Genomic DNA, 12,418 nt, shown 5'->3' with positions numbered 1-12,418 from the left:
GGGAGGGGTTCACCAGAACAGCTGATATAACCTAGAGGATTTAGGGAGAAGGGGGAGAGGGATGAAGTGAAGAAGAGAGACTGTTATTGTGTGAGTGTGGTCTCACCTGGTGTCCACTCTAAGTGGCTACAGAGTACTTTATGCTGGAAAACAGACATGAGGACAAACAATAGAAGATAATGTCAATAGAAGATACTGTATGTGACGCAGACACCTATCGGAGTGTACCTGAAACACTTAAATATATAGGGCTATGTGTCTCACCACTTGGTTATTGCAAGGCTAACTCCCAGGGAAATCATGACTTGACAGAACAGATATTCCAGTGAAAATGGCTGTGTTTGTGGTGTAAATCTGAAAATTAGCAGGTGACATTGAAGTTTTTTTTAATTAATGCATGTGAGACAGGTTCCATGTAAAAAAAAGACAGGCATAGATAAAGAAAAAGAACATAGAACAGTTTAATTACCTCTGGTTATGGACACTTGACAGCAGTAAAGTTTCCACGGCCTGTTCCTGGGACAGTGAACATCTGTCAATATCTTCATTTTCGACCCCTTGATCAGCTCGCTCTCTGAAAGTAAAGAAAACAGTGTATTTTTTATAGATATAAAAACAATAACTGAGATATGACCGTTCAATCTAAAGCAGCAGATGTCATTTTTAGGATCGTAAATACAGCCCAGTGCTGCTTACCTGAGATGCCATCTTCATAGGTGTCCGCTTTGACTTCCTTTGTGTCGGAAAAAAGTTGCTATCAGAACAATTATTTTTTATTGAAAATAAATAAGGTTTTGCTCTCGACAAAAAGACACAAATGTACCTCCATAGAATATAACAATTTGCCTGTGAATAACCACACCTTCATACAAACGTGCTACTGTATGCAGAATTATTGATGCACAACCAAAGCTGCTGCCATATCCTGCCAGCACGCCCACAAGCGAGCCACTCAGGAGCAGAAAGATGACGCGTGGAAGAGGGAATGGAATGAGATGGGAACAGAAATTTGTTGCAAGTTGTGGAGGAGGGCTAATAGCTGAACAATAGACAATTCAACCTTTACTAAAGAATAGTCTAATAGCCAAGCTAGGTGTGAAACTCCCACTCCTATCACAGACCAGATTTGCCCTAACGACCAAGGGGTAGCTTGCTACTCAATGTAATAAAGCACTGACTTTTCAAATAAGTTACCTTACACGTTATGTTGGCTGACAATTTGTTAGCTACACTGTCCTTGCGAACCACATAGCATATCATTACTGCAGTATGTACCGGTATGTCAGCTAGCTACCTGATGTTAGTAGTTATGCATCAAACTTGCCAGTATATTAACTATAGGCTAACTACCCACTTGATTATTCTCGTCATTCTTAGCTTAGCTAAATGGCATAGTCGAGTCAAAACGGCTTAAGAACATTGGCTGAACTGGAACACTAGCGCGAGCCCATAGCAAATGAATGGAATCAAACTTTCGCATGAGCCTGTTTTTAAAAAATGTATCCCCTTTTTTTTACCACTACAATCTGTTCGTCGGACGAAACTGGAAAAAAACTACTTGTGTAGAAAGTAAACATCCGCACCTCAATGGTGTCAACTGTGTGCTTATGTTTGCATAATCAAAATGTAGGGAAATAATAAAAACTTCTGACTATTTCTGGTCTAGCGATCTATGACAAACGAGCTCGCTGCCCAGACATAATTACATAGAGGAGATTATCCTGATTTAAAATGGTGCCCGTGTAACAGTTTTGCTTCCGTCCCTCTACTCGCCAATACCTGGGCTCGAACCAGGGACCCTCTACACACATAGATAAAAGCCACCCTCGAAGTATCGTTACCCATCACTCCACAAAAGCCATGGCCCTTGCAGAACAAGGGGAACAACTACTTCCAGGTCTCAGAGCGAGTGATGTCACCGATTGAAACACTATTAGCACGTACCCCGCTAACAGGAAAGCCATTTCACACTGGTTACACCCGACTTGAAAAAAATCTAAATATGCTCTTTGTGAGATATTTGGCGAAATAGACAGACATGCTGGGAAATATGGTCTCCACGGCGGATGTAGAAAGTAAACATCCGCACCTCGATGGTGTTAACTGTGCTTATGTTTGTGTAATGAAAAGTAGGGAAAAAATAGAAACTTCTGACTATTTATGGTCTAGCGATCGATGAGCGAGTGACGTCACCAATTGAAGCGCTATAATATTAATCAAATTAATTAAGCCAAATTTCTTTATCAATCCCATATACTATCTTATTACAAAAAAATGTTTTAAATTCTCTGGTAATGACAATACAGAATACTATCAAATGCTTCTCAGAATTAAATGATGTGCCACAGAATGCTGCAGCAGCACGCAAGGTGTGCCGCAGTATGACACAACTTTTAAAGGAGGAACCACTGTAGGCGTACAGAAGCCCATTATCAGCAACCATCGCTCCTGTGTTCCAGTGCCACATTGTGTTAGCTAATCCAAGTTTATAATTTTCAAAGGCTAATTGATCATTAGAAAACCCTTTTGCAATTATGTTAGCACAGCAATAAAACTGTCCGCCTTTTAGACAAGTTGAGTATCTGGAGCATCAGCATTTGTGTGTTTGATTACAGGCTCAAAATGACCCAGAATAACTTTCTGCTGAAACTCTTCAGTCTATTCTTGTTCTGAGAAATGAAGGCTATTCCATGCGAGAAATCAGCAAGAAACTGAAGATCTGGTACAACGCTGTGTACCCTTCACTGAACAGAGCAAACTGGCCCTAACCAGAAGAGAAAGAGTGGGAGGCCCCGGTGCACAACTGAGCAAGAGGACAAGTACATTAGAGTGTCTAGTTTGAGAAGCAGACGCCTCACAAGTCCTTAACTGGCAGCTTCTTGAAATAGTACCCGCAAAACACCAGTCTCAACGTCAACAGTGAAGAGGTGACTCCGGGATGCTGGCCTTCTAGGCAGAGTTGCAAAGCAAAAGCCATATCTCAAGTCACTCTGCATATTTTGAAACTTGTAAGTAAGCATTTCTCTGTTAGTCTATACCTGTTGTTTACGAATCATGTTACAAGTACATTTTGATTTGTTTCTAACATAACAGTCTGATATGACAGACTTCAATTGAAAATATAAATCAAATTATTTCATGAGTTGGAGTATCAATTATGCAAATACTATGCAAAGTTTGCAGAAACACAATTTTTGGTGTACTCGTTTCTACTGAAAATAGGGTTAGTTTAGTAAGCAGCTGATTTGTCATGATTTTCATCCTAGTGCTTGAAGTGAACAGGATGGAGCTGTGTTGACTAATCATAAATGTCCTTTTAACAAAAAAAATCCTGTTAATGTGAGATGATTCAGTAAGTGGGGGGGTCTGACTTATTTGGTTAAACAGTTTCTGTGGAAAGTAAGCAAGGAGAGCACATTTTTCCGTTTTGGAGATTTCAAATAGAAGAGCTTCCATTCCCACTGAAAGGTGACTTCCGACCTGTGTGGCTCAGAACACTTTTAAGTAATCTGATCTGATTACTCCTTAACAACACTATCAACAAAGCAGGTCCCACAGGCACAAGTTTTGCCACACGTGGACTGCGCAAGCATCTTTGATCCCCAAGGCAATAGCTGCAGTGAATTCTAAAGTGTGATTAACCTTGCTTGATTGACTTTTGGCCTTTGTACATTTGCACCACTTGCATTTTGCACTTATCCACGTCAGTGGTGGAAAAAGTACCCAATTGTCATACTTGAGTAAAAGTAAAGATACCTTAGTAGAAAATGACTCAAGTGAAAGTCACCCAGTAAAGTACAATTTGACAAAAATTCTAAAAGTATTTAGTTTTAAATATACTTAAGTATGAAAAGTAAAAGTATAAATCATTTAAAATTCCTTATATTAAGCAAAGCTTTTTAATTTATGGATAGCCAGGTGCACACTCCAACACTCAGACATAGTTCACCAGCAAATAATTTGTGTTTTGTGGGTCTGTTAGTTCTCCAGATCAGTGGCAATAGGGATTACCAGGGATGTTCTCTTGATTAGTGCGTGAATTGCACAATTTTCCTGTCCTGCTAGGCATTAAAAATGTAAAAAGTACTTTTGGGTGCCAGGAAAAATGTATGGAGTAAAAAGTACATAATTTTCTTTAGAAATCTTGTGAAGTAAAAATAGAAATTGTCAAAATCTAAATGGTAAAGTACAGATACCTCAAAAGACGACTTAAGTACTTTACACCACTGCTTATCGTACTTGCACCTTTCCAATGTTGTAGCATTATATGGTTTTATATTGTGTTATTTATACCTGCCTTTATACACTGCTCAAAAAATAAAGGGAACACTAAAATAGCACATCCTAGATCTGAATGAATGAAATATTCTTACTAAATACTTTTTTTAAAATACAAAATCACACAAAAATTATAAATGGAAATCAAATTTATCAACCCATGGAGGTCTGGATTTGTAGTCACACTCAAAATTAAAGTGGAAAACCACACTACAGGCTGATCCAACTTTGATGTAATGTCTTTAAAACAAGTCAAAATTAGGCTCAGTAGTGTGTGTGGCCTCCACGTGCCTGTATGACCTCCCTACAACGCCTGGGCATGCTCCTGATGAGGTGGCGGATGGTCTCCTGAGGGATCTCCTCCCAGACCTGGACTAAAGCATCCGCCAACTCCTGGACAGTCTGTGGTGAAATGGAGCGGATGGAGCGAGACATGATGTCCCAGATGTGCTCAATTGGATTCAGGTCTGGGGAACGGGCGGGCCAGTCCATAGCATCAATGCCTTCCTCTTGCAGGAACTGCTGACACACTCCAGCCACATGAGGTCTAGCATTGTCTTGCATTAGGAGGAACCCAGGGCCAACCGCACCAGCATATGGTCTCACAAGGGGTCTGAGGATCTCATCTCGGTACCTAATGGCTATCAGGATACCTCTGGCGAGCACATGGAGGGCTGTGCGGCCCCCCCAAAGAAATGCCACCCCACACCATGACTGACCCACCGCCAAACCGGTCATGCTGGAGGATGTTGCAGGCAGCAGAACGTTCTCCACGGCGTCTCCAGACTCTGTCACGTCTGTCACATGTGCTCAGTGTGAACCTGCTTTCATCTGTGAAGAGCACAGGGCGCCAGTGGCGAATTTGCCAATCTTGGTGTTCTCTGGCAAATGAAAAACGTCCTGCACGGTGTTGGGCTGTAAGCCCAACCCCCACCTGTGGACGTCGGGCCCTCATACCACCCTCATGGAGTCTGTTTCTGACAGTTTGTGCAGACACATGCACATTTGTGGCCTGCTGGAGGTAATTTTGTAGGGCTCTGGCAGTGCTCCTCCTGCTCCTCCTTGCACAAAGGCGGAGGTAGCGGTCCTGCTGCTGGGTTGTTGCCCTCCTACGGCCTCCTCCACGTCTCCTGATGTACTGGCCTGTCTCCTGGTAGCGCCTCCATGCTCTGGACACTACGCTGACAGAGACAGCAAACCGTCTTGCCACAGCTCGCATTGATGTGCCATCCTGGATGAGCTGCACTACCTGAGCCACTTGTGTGGGTTGTAGACTCCGTCTCATGCTACCACTAGAGTGAAAGCACCGCCAGCATTCAAAAGTGACCAACACATCAGCCAGGAAGCATAGGAACTGAGAAGTGGTCTGTGGTCACCACCTGCAGAACCACTCCTTTATTGGGGGTGTCTTGTTAATTGCCTATAATTTCCACCTGTTGTCTATTCCATTTGCACAGCAGCATGTGAAATTTATTGTCAATCAGTGTTGCTTCCTAAGTGGACAGTTTGATTTCACAGAAGTGTGATTGACTTGGAGTTACATTGCGTTGTTTTAGTGTTCCCTTTATTTTTTTGAGCAGTGTATATTTAACTCAAATTGCACTTCTGGGACAATGAAGATATACTGAACTGAACTGGTCATACCAAACGTTCAAACTAAGATTTAGGTACATCATTTATCTGTAAACAACAGCCATTCACTACCACAGTTTATCATTTAATTACCATGTGAAGGCAATTAACATACTTTTGTTGACCCACTGATCTGTATACAGTATATGTGAGCCAATTTAGCCAAACCATTAAAAAAATGTATGTGATACAATCCCGGCCAATGTTTCAGCATCAGTGGGCAGCACACACACACACAGCTGGCTTAGCCTCTGCTCCTAAAAGCTGTTATACCATTCGCCAAGAATAACCAACCAGACCAGGCTAACCCAGGCCAGACGATGGCCAAGTCAGACAGGGTCACATTGGGCTTTCCCACCATCACCCTCAGCCACAGCTTTGGAAAATCTGGAACGCTTAGATTTTACAACCGAGCCAGTCAATGTCGCCTCACAACGTGCACACAATTAATCAACTTACACTGAAGGAGACTTGGGAGGGAGGGACTGCAAGCCAAATCTGATTGAATTACTGTATTAGTGTTTCTTTGGAAGGGTTTGGGTAGGGTATTTGGTCATGGGGTTGTGTAGTAATGATGATAATGAGATGAAGAGGAGGATCGATGACCATGACAGTGATGATTGTAGTGATGACGACTATGATGATGGTCATGATAAAAGTGAGACCTGCATCCGGACTTTCCTGCCTGCATCCGGACTTTCTCTCCCCGCTTGACCACCTCCCTCAGATGACCACTCAAGGCATGAACCTTCTAATGACTGTCCATCTCATGATGTTGTGATGTTGTTTTTCTAAATTACGTGTATTGTTTTGTGCTTTGAAGCGCTTTGAGATTCTTTGAAAAGCACTGTATAAATTATGATGATGATGATGAAGTGGTGGTGTGTTTTGACCTGCAGATCCAGGCTGGAGAGAAGGTGTATGGTCCGTTCTGTGGTGACCGGCCACCAGGCAAGATCCAGACAGAGAGCAACAAGGTCCAGGTGTTCTTCCACAGTGATAACTCTGGAGAGAACATCGGCTGGAGGCTCTCCTACACCTCTTCAGGTCAGCCTCACTAAATATTCATATGTCATTGTGTCCACTTGGAACTCTGTTGAATGTCTTCATTTGTGTGAAGGAAGAAGGGGAAACATTAGTTGCGTATCAAATTGCACCCTAATCACTATTTAGTGCTCTATTTTTGACCAGGGCCCATGACTTCTCCCAACCATGTACATCTAAAAGGGTTGGGATAGGCATTACGTACATTCGGTACACTCAGAGGGTTTTTCGGCTTGTCCCCATAGGGCAAGGCTGCCCGATTCTGGAGGGCCGAAACACTTCTGGTTTTCATCCTCTCCTTCTAATCAGGTACTGATTCAGACCTGGGACAGCAGGTGAGTGCAATTGACTACCAGGTAGAAACAAGAACCAGAAGTATTTTTCTGCTCTCCAGGACTGGAATTGGGCAGCCCTGCCATAGGGGAACCTTTTATCGTTCTAGCCTGTGTTTTGTGTTTTCCTCTGTGTTTTCTAAAATTCTTGTAACTTTCACAAAATTCCATGGTTTTCCAGAACATTCCTAGAACACTAAAGAGAATAAGCAGAAAATTCAGAGTCGTCCAACCAGGATTTCTGAAAAAAAATACCACTTCACTGATGGTTTTGGTCTAGCCACCCCAACAAAACATGTGGAAATGAACACACACGCAATACAAGTAGAATACAACAATGGAAATGATAAAACTGTAATATCTTAAATAATCAATGAGTTAATGAAGTCCGTTGTAAGCAAATAAATAGTTTCCTGGTCTAATTATCTAGCCTGTATCCTGTTTGTTGTCAGGAAGAAGTCAGTGTCCAGTCCCTGTGAAGCCCCTCTATGGCCAGCTGGATCCGGTCCAGATCCAGTACTCCTTCAAAGACCACGTCCTGGTATCCTGTGACCCAGGATACAGACTGATAAGGGTGAGACTGACAGACAGGTTGGGACCAAACACTCTTGTTAAAGTCTTGTTCTCCACTGTAACAATACTCTTTATTTATATGAAGGAATGACCATCTGGCAACTACCCAGTCACCATGTTGAGAAAAACTATACTCTTGAAGATATCAATCTGCATGTTTGACAGTACCAGTCAAAAGTTTGGACACACCTACTCATTCAAGGGATTTTCTTTATTTGTAATATTTTCTACATTATAGAATAATAGTGAATACATCAAAACTATGAAATAACACATATGGAATCATGTAGTAACCAAAAGTGTAAAACAATATTCAAGATTCTTCAAAGTAGCCTTTGCCTTGATGACAGCTTTGTACACTCTTGGCATTCTCTCAACCAGCTTCACCTGAAATGCTTTTCCAACAGTATTGAAGCAGTTCCCACATATGCTGAGCACTTGTTGGCTGCTTTTCCTTCACTCTGTGGTCCAACTCATCCCAAACCATCTCAGGACAATAAATTAGCATGATCAACAGTATCAACAACTTTTGACAGGTCCAAAAACAAAGCAATACATTTTATTTTAGTGTCTAAAGCATTGACAAGATCACTAACAACTATAGTGGTTGCTGTCATAGTGCTATGCTAAAGCCTAAAACCTGATTGGTTTTCATTCAAAATACATTTCTTAGATAAGAAAGAACAATGTTGTACATTTACCAAGGATTCAAGAATCTTAGCTAGAAAAATCAAATCAAATTTTATTGATCACATACACATGGTTAGCAGATGTTAATGCGAGTGTAGCGAAATGCTTGTGCTTCTAGTTCCGACAGTGCAGTAATATCTAACAAGTAATTTAACAATTCAACAACTACCTAATACACACAATTCTAATGGGATGGAAAAAGATATATAAATATATGGATGTGCAATGACCGAGCTGCATAGTCGAGATGTAATAGATGGTATAAAATACAGTATACAGTCTTGACCAAAAGTTTTGAGAAGGACACAAATATTAATTTTCACAAAGTCTGCTGCCTCAGTTTTGTATGATGGCAATTTGCATATACTCCAGAATGTTATGAAGAGTGATCAGATGAATTGCAATTAATTTAAGTCCCTCTTTGCCATGCAAATTAACTGAATCCCCCCAAAAACATTTCCACTGCATTTCAGCCCTGCCACAAAAGGACCAGCTGACATCATGTCAGTAATCTCTCGTTAACACAGGTGTGAGTGTTGATGAGGACAAGGCTGGAGATCACTCTGTCATGCTGTTTGAGTTTGAAAAACAGACTGGAAGCTTCAAAAGGAGGGTGGAGCTTGGAATTATTGTTCTTCCTATGTCAACCATGGTTACCTGCAAGGAAACACATGCCTTCATTGCTTTGCACAAAAAGGGCTTCACAGGCAAGGATATTGCTGCCAGTAAGATTGCACCTAAATCAACCATTTATCGGATCATCATGAACTTTAAGCAGAGCAGTTCAATTGTTGTGAAGAAGGCTTCAGTGCGCCCAAGAAAGTCCAGGACCGTCTCCTAAAGTTGATTCAGCTGTGGGATCGGGGCACCAGCAGTACAGAGCTTGCCCAGGAATGGCAGCAGGCAGGTGTGAGTGCATCTGCACGCACAGTGAGGCAAAGACTTTTGGAGGATGGCCTGGTGTCAAGAAGGGCAGCAAAGAAGCCACTTCTCTCCAGTAAAAACATCAGGGACAGACTAATATTCTGCAAAAGGTACAGGAATTGAACTGCTGAGGACTGGGGTAAAGTCATTTTCTCTGATGAATCCACTTTCCGATTGTTTGGGGCATCCGGGAAAAAGCTTGTCCTGTCGTGCCAACAGTAAAGCATCCTGAGATCGTTCGTGTGGGGTTGCTTCTCAGCCAAGGGAGTGGGCTCACTCACAATTTTGCCTAAGAACACAGCCATGAATAAAGAATGGTACCAACACATCCTCAGAGAGCAACTTCTCCTAACCATCCAGGAACAGTTTGGTGACGAACAATGCCTTTTCCAGCATGATGGAGCACCTTGCCATAAGGAAAAAGTGATAACTAAGTGGCTCGGGGAAAAAAACATCAATATTTTGGGTCCATGGCCAGGAAACTCCCCAGACCTTAATCCCATTGAGAACTTGTGGTCAATCCTCAAGAGGCAGGTGGACAAACAAAAACCCATGAATTCTGACAAACTCCAAGCATTGATTATGCAAGAATGGGCTACCATCAGTCAGGATGTGGCCCAGAAATTAATTGACAGCATGCCTGGGGGTATTGCAGAGGTCTTGAAAAAGAAGGGTCAACATTGCAAATATTGAATCTTTGCATCAACTTCATGCAATTATCAATAAAAGCCTTTGACACTTTTGAAATGCTTGTAAATAAACTTCAGTTTTCCATAGTAACATCTGACAAAAATATCTAAAGACACTGAAGCAGCAAACTTTGTGGAAATTAATATTTGTCATTCTCAAAACTGTTGGCCATGACTGTACGTATGAGATGAGTAATGTAAGATATGTAAACATTATTAAAGTGACTAGTGATCCATTTATGAAAGTGGCCAGTGATTTCGAGTCTGTATATGTTAGTGTTTGCTGTTTAACAGTCTGATGGCCTTGAGATAGAAGCTGTTTTTCAATCTCTCGTTTTTTTTTATACCTTTATTGAACTAGGCAAGTCAGTTAAGTACTGACCTCGCCTTATGGATGGTAGCAGGGTGAACAGACAATGCTCGGGTGGTTGTTGTCCTTTTTGGCCTTCCTTTGACATCCGGTGCTGTAGGTGTCCTGGATGGCAGGTAGTTTGCCACTGGTGATGCTTTGTGCAGACCGCACCACCCTCTGGAGTGCCTTGCAGTTGTGGGTGGTGCAGTTGCCGTACCAGGCGGTGGTACAGCCTGACAGGATTCTCTCAATTGTTCATCTGTAAAAGTTTGTGAGGGTTTTAGGTGACAAGCCATATTTCTTCAGCCTCATGAGGTTGAAGAGGCACCTTTCCGCATTCTTCACCACACTGTCTGTGTGGATGGACCATTTCAGTTTGGCCGTGATGTGTACGCCGAAAACTTAACTTTCCACCTTCTCCACTGCTGTCCCGTCGATGTGGATAGGGGGGTGCTCCCTCTGCTGTTTCCTAAAATCCACGTTCATCTCCTTTGTTTTGTTGATGTTGAGTGAGAGGCTGTCTCGTCATTGTTGGTAATCAAGCCCACTTCTGTTGTGTCGTCGGCTAACTTGATGATTGAGTTGGATGGCCACGCAGTCATGGGTGAACAGGGAGTACAGGAGGGGGCTGAGCTTAATGATGAGCTTGGAGTGTACTATGGTGTTGAATGAGCCTTAGTCAATGAACAGCATTCTTACATAGGTATTCCTCTTGTCCAGATGGGATAGAGCGGTGTGCAGTGTGATGGCTATTGCATCGTCTGGGGACCTTTTTGGGCGTTATGCATATTGAAGTGGATCTAGGGTGGCAGGTGAGGTGGAGGGAATATTATCCTTGACTAGTCTCTCAAAGCACTTCATGATGACAGAAGTGAGTGCTACGGGGGCGATAGTCATTTAGTTCAGTCATCTTTGTCTTCTTGGTTACAGGATCAATGGTGGCCATCTTGAAGCATGTGGGGATAGCAGGGAGAGATTGAATATGTTCGTAAACACACCAGCCAGCTGGTCAGCACATGCTCGGAGGAAGCGGCTAGGGATGCCGTCTGGGCCGGGAACCTTGCGAGGTTAAACATGTTTAAATGTCTTACTCATGTCTGGGTAGCCTGCACTCCTTGGTAGGGGGCGGCGTCGGTTGCACTGTATTATCCCTGGCAAAGAAGTTGTGTGATTTGTCTGGAAGCAAGATGTCGATGTCCATGACGTGGCTGGTTTTCATTTTGTAGTCCGTAATTGCCTTCATTTGGGGTGATAATTATTAATATCACTACTATCCACGCCATTATGGAGTGGCAGTGCAAGAGCTGATTTCCAGTTGTATAAAGTACTGAAGTAAAAATACTTTTAAGTACTACTTAAGTAGTTTTTTGGGGTATCTGTACTTTGCTATTTATATTTTTTGACAACTTTTACTTTTACTCCACTACATTCCTGAAGAAAATGTATGTACTTTTTACTCCTTACATTTTCCCTGACACACAAGTACTCGTTACATTTAGTATGCTCGAGCAGGACAGAATTATGGCACCTGTAAATATAACACTTTGTCATCCCTACTGGCGTTGGCTTTGCCTCAAAAACATCCCGTGAATTTGCACAGAGCCACATCAAATCACAGAAATACTCAAAATAAACATTAATCAAAGATGCAAGTGTTATTCACAGATTTAAAGATATACTTCTCCTTAATGCAACCGCTGTGTCAGATTTAAAAAAAACTTTACGGAAAAAGCAAACCATGCAATAATCTGAGTACGGTGCTCAGACGACATACACAACCCAAGAATATATCCGCCATGTTGGAGTCAGCATAAGTCAGAAATAGCATTATAAATATTCACTTACCTTTGATGATCTTCATTAGAATGCACTCCCAGGAATCCCAGTTCCACAATAAAAGTTTG

At 42.1% G+C, this 12,418-nt stretch overlaps 1 protein-coding gene across 2 annotated transcripts in view; it reads left to right on the top strand.

Annotated features, from left to right (window-relative positions):
- Nucleotides 1–12,418, top strand: part of LOC139393150 (MBL associated serine protease 1) — a 73,958-nt gene that overhangs the window by 32,749 nt on the left and 28,791 nt on the right. For both annotated transcript variants that reach the window (XM_071141524.1, XM_071141525.1), the window contains exons 6-7: nucleotides 6,810–6,957; nucleotides 7,739–7,860. In XM_071141524.1, coding sequence (XP_070997625.1) covers nucleotides 6,810–6,957; nucleotides 7,739–7,860 — 270 coding nt within the window. The remainder of the gene's footprint in view (nucleotides 1–6,809; nucleotides 6,958–7,738; nucleotides 7,861–12,418) is intronic.

Source organism: Oncorhynchus clarkii, chromosome 33, assembly GCF_045791955.1.
Source record: "Oncorhynchus clarkii lewisi isolate Uvic-CL-2024 chromosome 33, UVic_Ocla_1.0, whole genome shotgun sequence".
NCBI classification, from domain to species: domain Eukaryota; kingdom Metazoa; phylum Chordata; class Actinopteri; order Salmoniformes; family Salmonidae; genus Oncorhynchus; species Oncorhynchus clarkii.
Note: the sequence above shows the minus strand (reverse complement) of the source record. Positions and strands in the feature narration are given on the sequence as shown.